This window comes from Poecilia mexicana, unplaced genomic scaffold, assembly GCF_051168715.1.
Source record: "Poecilia mexicana isolate PSO_F unplaced genomic scaffold, ASM5116871v1 scaffold_18, whole genome shotgun sequence".
Taxonomy (NCBI): Eukaryota; Metazoa; Chordata; class Actinopteri; order Cyprinodontiformes; family Poeciliidae; genus Poecilia; species Poecilia mexicana.
This window is the reverse complement of record NW_028263387.1, coordinates 18,315,138-18,330,664: the sequence shown is the minus strand read 5'-3', so window position 1 is coordinate 18,330,664 and position 15,527 is coordinate 18,315,138. Positions and strand designations below refer to the sequence as shown.

At 38.4% G+C, this 15,527-nt stretch overlaps 1 protein-coding gene across 1 annotated transcript; it reads left to right on the top strand.

Annotated features, from left to right (window-relative positions):
• The first annotated feature begins 293 nt into the window (after nucleotides 1-293).
• On the top strand, nucleotides 294-9,461 carry brms1 (BRMS1 transcriptional repressor and anoikis regulator). The gene is made up of 10 exons (XM_015006097.2): nucleotides 294-432; nucleotides 1,699-1,927; nucleotides 1,998-2,088; nucleotides 5,034-5,161; nucleotides 5,659-5,738; nucleotides 6,803-6,899; nucleotides 7,723-7,812; nucleotides 7,882-7,946; nucleotides 9,108-9,147; nucleotides 9,224-9,461. Exons 2-10 carry the CDS (start codon nucleotides 1,705-1,707, stop codon nucleotides 9,229-9,231), a joined length of 822 nt encoding a protein of 273 aa, XP_014861583.2. The 5' UTR covers nucleotides 294-432; nucleotides 1,699-1,704; the 3' UTR covers nucleotides 9,232-9,461.
• Nucleotides 9,462-15,527: the final 6,066 nt, after the last annotated feature.

Genomic DNA, 15,527 nt, shown 5'->3' with positions numbered 1-15,527 from the left:
ATTTAATTATATTAATAATTTTAGTCTTTAAAGCACCAACATTTGAATATTGTTTTATATTTTTGGTTGTAAAATATATAATTAAATATTATGATCAGCTACTTGAGTAGCTTTTTTACAAAAATATTTTCTACTCTTGAATGGCTTTACTTTTAGTTCAGTAAAAATATGCTGAATTATTATATTATATTATGTGATTGGCTTGTGTGAGATATTCTTACATTTTTATTGGACGACACCTTTGCGGGATGGGCTTTCCTATTGGACAACTTCACTGGACTTCTCGGCGCTGATTGGCTGCGCTGACGGGCTCGTTGAGTCCGGCAAAGTGTCGAACAGAAGCGGAGCCAGACGAAGAGGAAGTACTTTTCACAATGAAAATAAACAAGTAAACCGAACTTCAAACTTTCTGCAGCTCAACAACCAGACAAGGTGAGCTTTGGGGTTTTCCTTCCTGCCGCCAGATGCGGTGGGCGGTGATCTGATTACAAACAGCATCGGCTGCCTGCCTGCTCACTCGGAGGGGAAGAACGGCGTTTGTTAATCCGAGTATTGCTCTCCTGTAGATCAGTCCAAAAGATGCTCCGGTGTTTCTCTGCGCTGTTAAGCAGCGTTACCCCGCCTATTGTACTGTCTAGCATTAACCGTCGCATCTGTTTATAATAAATGAGCCGTGTTTGGATGACTGTAAATACGGCGAACAGTGTTTCCCTCGCTGTGTTGTTTCCATGTTAGCTAGTGTTGCACTTGACTTCACTGGCCGTTTACCGCTGCTTTTTAAAAGAATACGAGGAAATAGTTTTCACTTCTACCTTTCGTGATTTATTAGTAAGAAATACATTCAATACAACTCAAATTAAGATGAAGTTAGCTGTTTAATTGAGTTTAAATGTCGCTCTCCCCATTTACCGTTTTTTACTCAATGACATCACGAAAGCTACGAAGAGTGAAACTGTCTAGATTTAATGCTTCACTTCCGGTTTTTACCAAAATAAAGTTCTGTTTGGAGCGGTTGGACAAACTTTCGAGGAAATTTAAAAGGCATTATCTATTTATTTATTATTATTTTTGTCACATGGTACAAATCGAAATTAATTTTAAAAGGTTTACCCATTTTTAAAAAAAACACATACTATTTCTTTCTAAGAAATAAAAATATTAATTTCCGGTTAAAGCCAATGTTTACGTAGCTTACTTCACATAGACGGTAAGAACCATAAAGTGGTTCAGTATCTCACAATCTGCCCTTCATTCATTTTTATATATATTTATACACACACACACAAAATAAAAATAAAATACTAGTAATATAAAAAAGCAATAACATTTTGTTGCCTAATTCAATTCTGTCTAAATATCAATTGAAACATTACACTTGAGAATCAGTGATTGAAGAACATGGTTCTAAACTTATTGCATTAATATTTACTGACATTCTGTAACTTTAAATTGTCTTAAAATGTTAAACAATTGCAGATAAACCAAAAACAGCTGAACTCAGTGATAAAGAACACCTTTCTTTATTTGAAACAGGAGTTTCTATACCTTCTGATACAGTGGAGTCAATCTGTTGAGCTAAAAGAAAGAAAATCACATTCATAGACTGACACTTTAAAGCTGTGTCATCCATTTCCTTGTTTGAAAACAATATAAAATGTGTAATTATTCTCTCCTCTGAATGTAAAATACTCCCTCCAGCCCTCCATGCCTGCCCAACCCGCTGAGAGGGAGCCGGAGGAGGAGATGGAGGCAGACGGAGAGTCGCATCTCCCCGAAGCCAACATAGAAGTGGAGGAACCGAAGGACACTGAGAGGACGGGGGGAGGAGGAGAGGAGACGATGGAGGAGAGCGTGGAGGAGAGGGACAGCGACATGGAGGAGAGTGAGGAGGTAGAAGAGGAGGAGGAAGAGGAAGAGGAGAGTTCAGGTAGGAAATCTTGTGGAAGGAAAAACGTTTGAATGAAACCATTGCTGGTGTGAAACGTCTCTCTCTGAAGAAATGGACGATGAGGACTGCGAACGGAGAAGAGGAGAGTGTCTAGACGAGATGATGGATCTGGAGAAACAGTTCCAGGAACTCAAAGAGAAGTAATTTACTTTTTTCCCGTTCATGTTGCCCATGCTGTGCTGTAAATAATAACTACAGATATTAACTGCTTACTAACTGGGACATGTACTGTCCTAAACAAAGCAACAGTGCTTGTAGTTTCAAGATACCAAACTACATGTCTCAAAATAGAGCCAGCACTTTAATGTGTTAGTTTCAATTAATTAATTACAGATTTTTCATTTTAATTGGATTTTAACATGTTAAAATTTAAATGCAGTTTATCAGAGTATTTTTTTTATTATTTACATGAGTCCCAGCTGAAAACCTTTGTATTGTGTTTCTGGTAGGCCTGCCACAGCAAATTTGGCTAGACGATAAATTGTCCCAGAAGTTATTGCGATAAACAATAATATTGTTGTTTAGAGATCATTTTTAAGTGATATAATGGTAACAGCATTGTAGTGGGAAAAAAATACTTTAACAAGAGTCTGGATGAGAAGAAATAAGAAGTTTATTAAAACCTTACAAGGTGAGAACAGAAATACAGAGTCAAAGGCGTCTGTCAGTCTGCGCTGACCAACAGTGAATCTGGCTTCCTTTTATCGGTTCTGGTCAGAGCAGAGAGACTTGATTTGACAATAGGTGTGAATCCCTGATTGCTATGCATCAGGGGTTCTGTGGAGTCCAACTCAGATGATCTGGGATGTAAAGGTTGTTCTTTCATGCTAAAGAGGACAGATGAGTTCTACAATGGGGAAGTAACACTTAGACAGTCTCCAGGATCAACGATGTCCCCTGCTGTTATACGGCACCGTAGAAGTCTATAGGAGAGCAGCTTGACCAATCTCATGATGAGATCATGCAGGCACATGATGAAGAGGGGTGAGGAGCACATTATAAAATTTTCCATTACAGGCATAATAATGCAACTACACACTCTCAAAGATCAATAATAGGGATGTGCCGATCAGATTTTTTCCTGCCGATACCGATACCGATCACCCATGAGGGCCGATACACCGATACCGATCACATAATTATTATTATTATTTTATTTATTTTTTTATCATAAACCCTACCGGTTACATTATGTGGAAAAAGGAACCATGAATTCACCTTAATTTAGACCAAAACTTGTTTTTAATAACTTTTTCCAAGAAGAAAACTAAACAAAACAGGCTTTGTGCAAATTGTACTGGTATTGATAAAACTATCTTTAACAGACTGAAAACATATGAAGGCTCTGAAGAGGCTAAATAATGCAAAGAGCCAAAATAAAACCTCTCAACATTGCCAAAAAAATTCAAGTATAAAACTTGACATTCAAAGGCAAAAACAGGTTCCATTACAATAAACAATCCAGAGTTACTGAATGAAAACTTCCTGATAGCATGGCGGCTAGCTGATTACTGCTGGTTCTGATTGGCTGTTTCTGACTCAGCGGAGTAATTATGCAGATCAGGGAGGAGATCGATTATTTTTTCAGAGATTATCTGTCTCATGTTAGGACAGCGAAAGTTTTAATACGTATGTAAAATTTATTTATTTAGGTTAGATGCTGCAGCTTTAAGCAGAGGTTCGGTGTGAGAGTCACTACCAGGTGGAGCAGAAGCGAGGCTCCGTCTGTGAAATATTACTACCTGTAGCGTAGCAGCGGTTCAACAGCGAGAGCAGAACCAGCGTCTTACATCGCAGCTGAAGACTTAAATCATTTTCCAGGTTATTTGTTTAGCTTTCTGACCATCATGCTAATCCGGGTGAGTGTTTGTAGCTGTGCGCTGCTTTACCTGCTATCTGATCCTCCGTATGTCTTTTTTACTGCAGTGAGCCTCGATGTAGCCAAACTCCGTCAAGTATGGCACTGTTTTTATGTCGTATTAGCTTCGTTGTGTTGATGCATTTTGACGTGCTTCAATTTTCCGCCGCAACACGCAAACTTCCCCATTCACTCAGTGTGTTATAGTTCCACATCGCTTAGGATTTGTTGCTGCGCGTTTGCGCAGAGTGAAGGAAAGAGGAGACCAGCTGCACAGGCAGGCTGCGAAATGAGATGATCGGTATCGGCAACAAGAGCCAATGATCACCGATCATGCACTTTTTCACGAAAATCGGCCCGATTATGATCGGTGACCGATCGATCGGCACACCTCTAATCAATAACCTTTAAATTCTGTCAAACATTTGACACACTGGAAATGAAAGATATTGAAAATATCCAAAATAAATAAACAAACAGAAATCAAATTCATTATGAAGTTTCTGTAACCAAAATTGTCGAAAAGTTGAGACCAAAACACCAGACTGGAGATCGGTTTTGGTAGAAAGAGAGAAAAAGGAGAATCGTACAAATAAAAATTATTGGGCTCGTTTTAATCCATCCTGTGATTAATTGATTTATTATTTATCATCTAATATGCAGGAATTAGCCCTGATGCATAAGTGACATCCAGAAACAACAGCAAAGACGACAAAGTGCTTCTCTTGACCCACTGGGATTAATTGTTGCTTCAAAAAACGATCTGATGAAACTCTAGAGAAGACCGTTGCGCTAAAACTAGTTAGCATATCAGTGTAGCTATTCAAGCCTACGGTAGCATCTCAATGCTAAACATGCAGCAGCAGCAGCACAGACGTCGCTAACGTCCACAGCTACATTTCTAAAGGAGGATTTTTTTTTAAAGAAACTACATAAATGATCTCAGATTCTTGAAAAACTTGAGCTGAAATCTGATGGTTGAATAACTCAAACAATTAAAAACAAATTATCTTTATTGCTGAGCTCATATGTTTATTCAATATTTAAGCATGTTGCTTATTTTGTCGATACTTTGGTTTTCGACTAAAATACGATCAACTGCAATTAACTCAAATTTTAATCTTGTTAAAACGACTCAAGCTCTCATCTGCTCAACCCGCCCCAGTGTTGTTTTCCCAAACAGTCTCATTGAGCTGAGGAACATGGCCGACTTCATGGTGTTTGCAGGTTGTTTCGTGAGCGGCTGAACCAGGTGAAGGTGAAGCTGGACGAGGTTCTGACCGGGAAGGCTGGAGAATACAGAGAGCCCCTGGCTGCTCTACAGAACAGCATGCAGATACGAACACAAGTGGCCGGTACATCAAACCTCCAGCATGACGACAAACAAGGACTCTGATAACCTTATCCTCCTTTAAGCTGGATTATTTGCAGTACTGGTAAAAACAGGCATATAGTGATGTCAAATCTGATACAATGTGTCTTAAAGACGCAGTTATTAACTTAGATTTTATAGACAGACACCAAAATGGAAAAAATCTAAGAGACCTCTGCACTGAACTCCATTGAAAACCTCTGCACTGCGTCTTTTTCGTTATTTTGACCATTTCTCATTTTCTGCTAATAAATACAAAATTTTTGCTTGGAATTACAGAGGCATGTTGTCAGTAGTTTATAGAATAAAAGAACAATGTTAATTTTACTTAAACATAAACCGATAAAAAGTAAAATCCAGACTGGAGATCGGTCTGATCGAGAAACTGATCATTTTAAGTGGTCTGGTCATTCTGCCTCTATGACCAGATGGATGTTTGGACCTCGGGTCTCTCATGCGCCTCTCTGGTTTCCTCTGCAGGAGTTTACAGGGAGCTTTGTCTGCAGGTGATCAAACACAAGCACGACTGTGAAGTCCAGGGGGCGAAGCAACACCTGGAGGTGATTCTGTCTCATGCATCAAAACCACCACAAACACCAAACCTCAGTCCTACATTAAACTTTAGAGCTGCACGTCTTGTAAAAAGTATAATTCTTGATAAATATCTATCTTGCATTTAATCAACCATCATTTTTATTGGTTTTTCTATGGGTTTTGAGAAAGAGGCAACATTTTTGTAATTAAGTGGGTGGATGCATTTTCTTCTATGGGACGCTGATAATGGTGGAAAAGACTACAAAAGTCCTTTAAGGTTTATACATTTATACGTAATGTGACAATTAAAATTTTCTTTTTTTATTCTGAAAAACCAGCAGATAGTTTCCAAAATAATTACAGAAAAAGACTTAAGAAAATTACAAGTTGTTTTTCTGATTTTATTTTATTTTTTGATGGGATAACTGCACTAAATATCTACAAAAGAATGACCCAAAATTAAATAACCTACTTTTGAATTTTGAGTCAATTATGGCATAAAAGAAATCTGAAAAACTGCTAACGCCTGCATTTGTCACTATATGTTTATTTAAATACATTAGTTGGTTTTATTACTTTTTGCCCAAGTTATTAAGGTCTAAAGAGCCGCTTGCTGCACTACTATAAAATAGAGCTGTAGATAATGATTTATCCTCCTTTAATATTAAGCTTTGTCTTATTTGTCATCAGAACCTCCTAAATGTACGTAAAACAAAACGTTTTCTAGAACATGTTGTTACAGAAAATGCAGCTAAAGATTGTCTTGGTCTTCCACATCAAAGTGTCAAATCTAAAAAGTGTGGTGGGCGTTCAGCTCCTCTTAATCCGACACCTTTAATAAATCCAGTTGAGCTTCAAACTCATCCAGTAAGTGCAGAGGATAGTTCGGGTGCAAATGGTTCTTGTCGCACAAATATTCAGAACGATTGTTGTCGCTTCCTTGGACCGATCCAAACGGCTTTTGGAGCGTGTTGTTGACGTCGCCACCTGGTGGTTTAGTCATTCAGCTGACCTGAGTGGCGTCTGATTGACCCATTTGGACCTGAAAGCCTCACAGTTACTAAAGGTTGACGGTGTTTTTGTGCTGCAGAGCGAGCGCTCCCTGCTGTTTGACGCCATGAAGGCGGAGCTTCTGGAAAAGATTCGCAGGCTGGAGGAGGACAGGCAGAACATAGACCTCACCTCAGGTAAATGGTTACTACGGAAACGGTTTCGTAGACATGGAGTGGCGGTCAGATTATTACCAGTATTTTACATGTTTGGGATGAATTTACATCCTTCTTTCTTTCCTTGTGCCCTTACATCTTTAATCTCTTTTCTTTTTCTGTGTCCTTCCTTATTTCCTTCACTGCATCCTTATGTATCCTTCCCTCTAGTCTTTGTTTTCCTCCTTTATCTACTCTTCTTTCCTTTCTTTCTTAGTTCCCATTTTGTTCCGTTTCTCTACCTTCCTCCTTGCTTTCACATTATTTTCTCCTTCCTTCCATCCATTGTGTCCTTTGTTCCTTCCTTCTTTTACTTCCTTCTGTACTTCTCTTATACCTTCCTTCCATTTCTTGTGCCTTTCATTTCTTTTCCTACATCATTCCTTCCTTTCATACTTCCTTCTATGTTTCCTTTAGGCCCTCCTTCCACTTATCCTTCTTTTATTCCTTCCTTGTATTTTTTGCCTTCTTTCTGTCCTTCTTTTATGCTTTCATACCTTCCTTCCTTCCTTCTACATTTCCTTCTTTTCATATCTTCCTTCCTTTCACATTTTCTTCCTTTCATACCTTCCTTCCCTATCTTGTGCCTTTCCCTCCTTTCACCCTTTTGTTTCTATATTGTTCTTCCTTCCTTTCAAACTTTGATCCCTCCTTTCCCTCTTTTCACCTCTTATGTTCTTCCTTCCTTCCTTTTGACTAAAACAGAAAAATGTTCAGAAACTTTGTTGGTTTCTTCATGTTGATATTCTGTGTGATTATTTATAGACGTGTTTTTTTCTGCTGCTGCTGCTTTTCTTTGCTGCAGAGTGGAGCGATGAGATGAGAGGGAAGAAGTGCAAAAGGAAGAACCTGCTCGGCCGCTCGGACAGGAAGAAGAAAGTGTCTCTAGTTTCAGGTAAGAGAAGCAAACCCTCCAGTTAACAAACAGGTTCGTTCAGGTTAAAGCTCCGGTTTCGTGTTTCAGGGCCGTTTATCGTCTACATGCTGAGAGACATCGACATCCTGGAAGACTGGACCGCCATCAAGAAGGTCAGAAGTCCACTTTCTCTAGTTCTTTATGTTAATCACTTAAAATCCTCATAAATTACAACAAAATAAAAGGGTCTGAGTATTTCTGCAAGACGATTTTTCTCACAAGATAGAAACTTCGTAAACTGCTTTTAATAACTAGAATCAATTGGAATGCATTTATGATCAAATTGAAATTTTTTTGTATTTTGTAAATTTCCTTGAGACACTGGATGTGAATTGGTGCAACATGATTAAACTGAATTTAATTTAATTAAAGCTGATGAGAAATAAGACAAAACCTGAAAACTGTTGGCATTTTTCCATATTAGTTCATGAAATATTGACCAGAGATCTTTAAAAAGCAAATTAAGATAAACTAATAGCTACAACATGATTTAGAAGCTGAATAATTACAATTTAACAGATGAAATAATTTATAAGAAAGCAGCATATAGAGGTCTATAGGTAAATAAGATTTAAAAAAGAAAATTGAAGTTCCTCTCCACCCAGTTTCTCAAAGTGATATAATTTTTTTAAAGTCTTCTACGGTATATCTATATTATTATTAATACTTTAAGACTGTTTTCAGTGAATCTCTATATCTGTTGCTGTTGCAATAAATTTTGCTAGACGATAAATTGACCCAGAAATTATTGCAATAAATGCTAATAATTGAAGTAATATATTGATAATGGCTTAATAACAAACTTTAATTTTGTGGAGAACACTGAACACTGTAACTGGAAGATATTTTAAATATCCAAAATAAAAACACAACAACCAAACTCAATAAATAAAATGGAAATTTAAAACAACACACTCAACCTGAAACTAAGTAAAAAATAAAGTGTCTCAAAAAACAAAATTGCTCTTCAAAAATATCAATCATCAGCATAGAAATGATAATTTATCATGCTAATTGATTAATTGCTTGAGGCGACAGACTCAGTTACATCGGAATAAAGGCTTTTTCTATCCAAGCTCTGTTTCCACGCATATATTGTTTTAGTGCTGTTAAGGTTTTATTTACAGTTTGGTCATTTACCTTCAGCGTATTTGTGGAGCAGGAAAAAAGAGCTTGGATGCCTACTGTCGGATATCGTCAGATTCCAGTCATCCGCCGATCCATCGGTGCATCCGTCGCAGTCGCTAATATAAAAGCATTTCTGTGTCTTCCAGGCAAAAGCGGCGCTCTCCCCACTAAAAAAGAAAGTCGAGAGTAAGTTCACTTCAGCTGCACAAAAACCTGCCATTCTGCAAGTGTTTATTTCTCTGTTTCCTCTGATGTCTCCCAGAGCGGTGATGACGTGAAGAGCCGAGCTGCACACACCAAACCTAACCGAGGCACAACATTCCCAGTTTCAGACTGAAACACAGCAGCTCACGCTGCTCCGCTGTTTTTAAGTCTTTGACCCCCAACCTGACTGCTTGTTTATCTGTTGCTATTTAAGATGCGTTCTTAATGAAATGACAACCATGTATTTATAGAATGATTTATAATGCCGATTAAAATTTTAATCTTTTATGACACAAGCCTTTTGCTGTTTGTTTATGAGAAAAAATAAAACTTATTAAAATGAGAGAAAAAAAAAACTTATTAAAATGAGAGAGATTAACAATCAGAGAGTTAGAGACCAACAGAAAATGCACACAAGTAAAAAAATAATAAAGAAAATAAACAAGAAATAAAAGAAATAAAATATAAAGAATAGAAAAAAGTTACAGTAAAATATGGTTTAAATTTTTTGTTCAAGATGCACCATCTGAAATGACTAGTAAGTAGGAATGAATAACAAAGGTGTTTTTCTCAGTAAATTACCTGTTCAGACCCATAGGAGCCAAACTAAGATTCAAATGTTTAGATATGAGTTTGGTTCAAATATCTAATCTCTGCTACACCTTTACAAAAACTAAAGGTTCTAAATAAAAACAAGTTTTAATAACTCCACTTAATACAATTCTTCATAAATATTGATTTATTGCAGTGGTTTTTACTACAAGTCATGTGTTATTTAAATTATAACTTGAGTTGCTTTAAACTTTTATTTTTTTGTGGGGGGGGTTCATGTTAAAACCTATAAATATGTAGGAATTGAATATTTGGGAAGTATCATATCATAACTTAAACTTAAAGGTCAGCACCAGAGTTTTCTAGAAAAATATTCAGATTTTATTTTGTGGTTTTAAAGGCTCTACATTGAAGATGATCAGAAATAAAGGCATACTTTATTTTGTATTACTGTCAGCTGCAGTAGTTCCTCTGCTCTCGGCTCCCGTATTGAGTTGTGAAATAATGAACTGTTTATTGTCAATGTGTTTCTAAAACATGTTACATGTCTTTTGCTTTAAGTATTTACTTACTGCAGAGTTTTTGATAGTGCTGCACAGCCACAGCAAGGGCTAGCTCATACATGTATGTATGTAAGAATGTATGTATACATACTTACATATATATACATTTTATTTATTTATAAATTATATATATATATATATATATATATATATATATATATATATATATATATATATATATATATATATATATATATATAAATATCTATATTTACATATATATTATCTATATATAGAGATGTTTATATTTAATTTATTTATATATAAATATATTAGATTTATATATACACACACACACACACACACACACACACACACACACACAGATGGATACACAGACAGACAGACCTTCCCGAGCTTCTGCCTCCTGTGCTGGTGCCGCCCGCCGGATCCACTTCCACGACTCCACTTCCTACAGGACCTCCTTCGAGGGATCCGCCTCCTGGTACTCCGCCCACTTTGTTGGGTTGTTCTTTTTTTGCTTATGGACTAAGTTATTCAGTTTTTTTTCCTCTGTACTCTGGCACTCCTTCCGTCGCCCCTCCAACAAGTGATGGACTGTTTTTTGTTGGACTTTTTGGGCGTCTGGTAGCCGCCCTGGAGGGGGTGATAATGTTGTGATCCGTATTTTTCTGTGTAGTTATTTTGAGGTTTTCTGTGTTTAGTCCTGTTCCTGTCCTGTCTTCCCTGTTAATTGCGTCCCAGGTGTGTCTAGTTTCCTGATTACCTTTCCTGTGTATTTAAGTCCACCTGTTGTCTTTGTTCCTTGTCGGGTCCTCGTCTATGGTACGTCTGTTCTGTCGCTGCACATCTTGTTCCTCGGTGTTCCATGTGTTGCTGGATTCTTGTTACTTGGATTTATCATTAAACACCTCTGAATGTCTGCCTGGGCCTACGAGCATCTTCCTCATCGCAAACAATACCACATCATTAGACTCAGAGGAGAGACATGACTCGGTCGCAGGTCCAGACTCAAGACGATTCTGACTCGCAGGGACTCTGAGGCAGGTCCACATTCTGAGGTCGGTCCAGACTCTGAGGTCGGCCCACACTCTGAGGTTGGACCAGACTCAGAGTCCAGTCCTGAGTCATAGTCCGGTCCAAAGTCTGAGGCCAGTCCCCGACTCAAGAGTCCAGTCCAGGCTGAGAACTTGGTCCCGACTCAGAGTCTGGTGCAGACTGAGAGGCAGGCCCACACTCTGAGGTTGGTCCAGACTCAGAGGAAGGTCCCGACTCAGAGTCCAGTCCTGAGTCATAGTCCAGTTCCGAGTCAGCATCCAGCCCTGAGTCATAGTCCGGTTCCAAGTCAGCGTCCAGTCCTGAGTCATAGTCCGGTTCCAAGTCAGCGTCCAGTCCTGAGTCATAGTCCGGTTCCGAGTCAGCGTCCAGTCCTGAGTCATAGTCCGGTTCCAAGTCAGCGTCCAGTCCTGAGTCATAGTCCGGTTCCGAGTCAGAGTCCAGTCCTGAGTCAGAGGCCTGTCCAGGCTAAGAGGTTCTACGAAACCCAACCGCTGGTCCTGTCTTGAGGGTCCTTTAGACTAAGCATTGCCTGGATCGTCTCCACAGCAGACAGCATGCTGAATCCACTTCCATGCCTTTGTTAGGTTTTCTGAAGGTTCTTCTGAAACATCCTATGACCTTGTGGATAACTATCAGGTTGTCACTTTTAATCCTTTTATAGAGCAATTCTTTGACTGCATTGCCATTTCCAGACAGAAGTTGAAAGATGTCTGCAGTTTTTCATCCATCTCGTCAAAAAAGGTAGCTGTATTTTAAAGTTTTCTTATGGAACGATAGACACGGAAGTGTGTTTTTACCCCCACAATGCTCATGAGTCACCACGTCTTAAACATGTTGTTCCAGAGTTCTGCTGTATAAAACCAGAAGTCTCCGCCGCCTCATGAGTGACAATGGGAGGACTGTGGAGGAACTTCGGGCTCTGGCTAAGAGTGTCCGATCTTCAGACAGCTCTCTGTCCCCCAAGCTGCCTGTGCAGAGGCTGACCAACTTCATGGATGTATGTGCACCTGCAGAGAGCCTCGGTTCAGATTTAAATGGCGGCCAAGTTAAAGATCATGCTTCATCACATTTTTTAGGCAAAACAGCACTAATATTGACTCAAGATATCATTTGGCTACTGTTGTACACAGTAGTGGAGAAAGTACTCAAAACATGTACTTAAAGTACAAATACACAGACAAAAATGTACTCTAGTAAAAGTACAACATTAAAATTTTTACTTGAGTAAATGTAAAAAAAAAAAAGTACTGGCTTTTAAAAATACTTAAGTATTAAAAGTAAAAGTACTTACTGAATGTATTACCTAATCACTAATACAATATCATTAAGTGTACCTGTAGCTCCAAAGTGACACACTGGCACAGCTTCCTTTAGACTGGCTCTTATTATTAAATGCCGTGCAAACTAAAGAAATAAAACACAAAGCTTTAGACATATATACATTTACAGACAGGTGACACGTGCTTTAACAAAGTTACCTCGTGGCCGCCTGCCACCTGGGTTTGGTCAACCCAGTATTAATCTTTGGCAGATTAATACTTCGCCGTCCACTCTAAAATAAAATATTAAGTAATTAAAACACCATAACCAATAAATTTACAAAACATTACAAACATAACTACAAAATACCTTAACAGTTACACGAGACACAAGGATTCTGCTCCTTCTCTGTTTATTCAAGTCTCGCAGCACAAATACACAAATCACATATACACAAATCTCGCGATAACTTCCAACCAAAAAAATAGTTCGACACGAAATAAAATATAATCATTTTACACAAATCTCAAAAAGTGAGTGAACCGAACAACTTAAAATACATAATCCTAACTGTTAGAAATAAATATGCATTTTTTTCATAACATAAATCATTTTAGTGACACTTACAGTACCGATTGTCAGGGACGGCTGGTGTAAGAGGGCTAGTAGGGCTAAGCTATCCCTGATATTTACAATAAAGTTTAAAAAAAACACACAACTTTAAAAAAAACTACCTAAACTAAATACATTTTAGAAATAATGTATCACATTTTGCTGAATTTTCAACAAACCTGGTGTCAAACCGCCTGGAAAAATACCTGTATCTTTCCGAAGGGCTAACTTCTGAGCCCCGTTCAGCTAACGTCTGCCACGGATCAGAATGATTGACAGGCGTCTAGCCCCGCCCCCTCGTTTTGCGGCTCATTGGGGCTAATTTTGGTCAACCCAGGGCCAGCACGCTGCCGCAGGATTGAAGGAGCGATGGCGAGCAATAGTCGCATAAACGAGGTGGATTATTTAACCTTTTTTGCGTCCCAGGAAAGTCGTTGGAGTGAGTTTCTCACGGTAGGCCTCATTTAAAAACATATTGGATCTTGTTTGATTTTATCAGTGTGATTGTGTTTAGGAATATTGTGGAATTAATTTGGACAACAGCAGAGGTGCACTGCCTCGCAAAAAGGCACGTCCGAGGAACACAGGTAAACAGTCGCATTCAATAACATATAGGAAATATCAGAACCAAGAATCAAGGCAGGAAACGGACAAAAAACCAAGTTATGAAGGAATGAACAAACTATTAGCCCACCCTTGAGATATCACCACCAGCCGCCACTGCTTATAATTGTCCCTCTTCTAAGGTAAGAAAGAAATTAGATTAATCTTTCAGGAGAATGATATGGATGAATGCTAGCCCTGTATGCGCGAGTTTGTATGTATTTAGTATGTTTTGATTAGTTATCTTAGTTTAATGCGATGTGCGAAGAGTGCTTGGTAGGGTGGCCGACAGGTGCAAATGCGCATCAACAGAGAAAAGAGGCGGGAAAAAAAGTCACGCCCACAAATGAAATACTGCAAACAAAAATGAGAAGCAAACAAAAAAAAGAGCTGAAAACGGAAGTGCTCCAGACCACTAGGGGGAGTCGAAGAAAATAGTATTCATGTCTATGGGACCAGACGCAAGATTCAGAGAAAGTTGAAAGTAAAGGTGCGTATTACTATATTTCTTTTCAAATACTCAGTCTTTTATAATATAGAATAACAGAATAGTGGATGGGTAGCGTGATAGAGACTTTGTGTCAGTCATAGCATTTTTGTTTCCCATTTAAATGGGAATAATTTGTGATTTTTATTAAGTAGTAGAAGTAATGTACTGTTCATCATTTTGATAGGAAATATTTCTATTTTTTTCTGACAGTAACATAACATTAATTCAGAGTGAAATTGTTAAGTATTTTCTCTAAAAAAAAACAAAATGTAGTGTCGACTTGTACTTAGGTTAAGAATTGTATAAAAAGATGTTTCTGTCGTCTTCTCTTTACATTCAATACAAGAGTAAGAGAAGGCGCACTGGTTTCATCTGTGGTCAGTTCTTCTCTTATAATTGTCCCTCTTATAAGGGCTAACATAATATATAGATATATGTATTATTGTTATAAATGCTGAGCCAAGAAAATTTGTCTTTGACAAGTAGCCCTTCGTATTACTCTGTACCCGAGAAGTAGCTCCCAGTCTCAAAAAGGTTGGTGACCCCTGATCTAGAGTTAGTTATCACTTAGGCTGGTTTTGCTAACCCAGGATTAAAATGTGTGAACCTTTATACTAAGGTTGCTGTTGCTTCCAAATTTCCCCTTTGTGGGACAATAAAAGCCATTTCTATTTTATTCTACTTTAAATCAGAATGAACAACTAATTGAATTGTATTAATGCATAAAGTTATAACTTTACTTGCACACATCCTGCATTACCACCAGCACCAAGAATTTCTAATCCTGTATATCTCAACCACCACAGTTCTGCTCCATCACCATCAAGCCAACGATCATCAAGCCACCACAGTTCTGCTCCATCTCCATCAAGCCAACGATCATCAAGCCACCACAGTTCTGCTCCATCTCCATCAAGCCACCACACTTCTGCTCCATCTCCATCGAGCCAACGATCATCAAGCCACCACACTTCTGCTCCATCTCCATCGAGCCAACGATCATCAAGTCACCACACTTCTGCTCCATCTCCATCGAGCCAACGATCATCAAGCCACCACACTTCTGCTCCATCTCCATCAAGCCACCACACTTCTGCTCCATCTCCATCGAGCCAACGATCATCAAGCCACCACAGTTCTGCTCCATCTCCAGGAAGCCACCATCATTATTACACTCTTCATCTTTGTAAGTATTCTACTGTGATCATGTTTTAGAATCATAATGTTGTGGTGAAAGTACTCATGGATAGTACCCTTTTATT

Excerpts from the sequence above, each read along its gene's own strand:
- brms1 (XM_015006097.2), top strand. The coding sequence starts at position 1,705 with ATGCCTGCCCAACCCGCTGAGAGGGAGCCGGAGGAGGAGATGGAGGCA. Across the intron at positions 1,928-1,997 it reads AGAGGAAGAGGAGAGTTCAG|AAATGGACGATGAGGACTGC; the intron begins GTAGGAAATCTT and ends CTCTCTCTGAAG. Across the intron at positions 7,813-7,881 it reads GAAAGTGTCTCTAGTTTCAG|GGCCGTTTATCGTCTACATG; the intron begins GTAAGAGAAGCA and ends TTCGTGTTTCAG.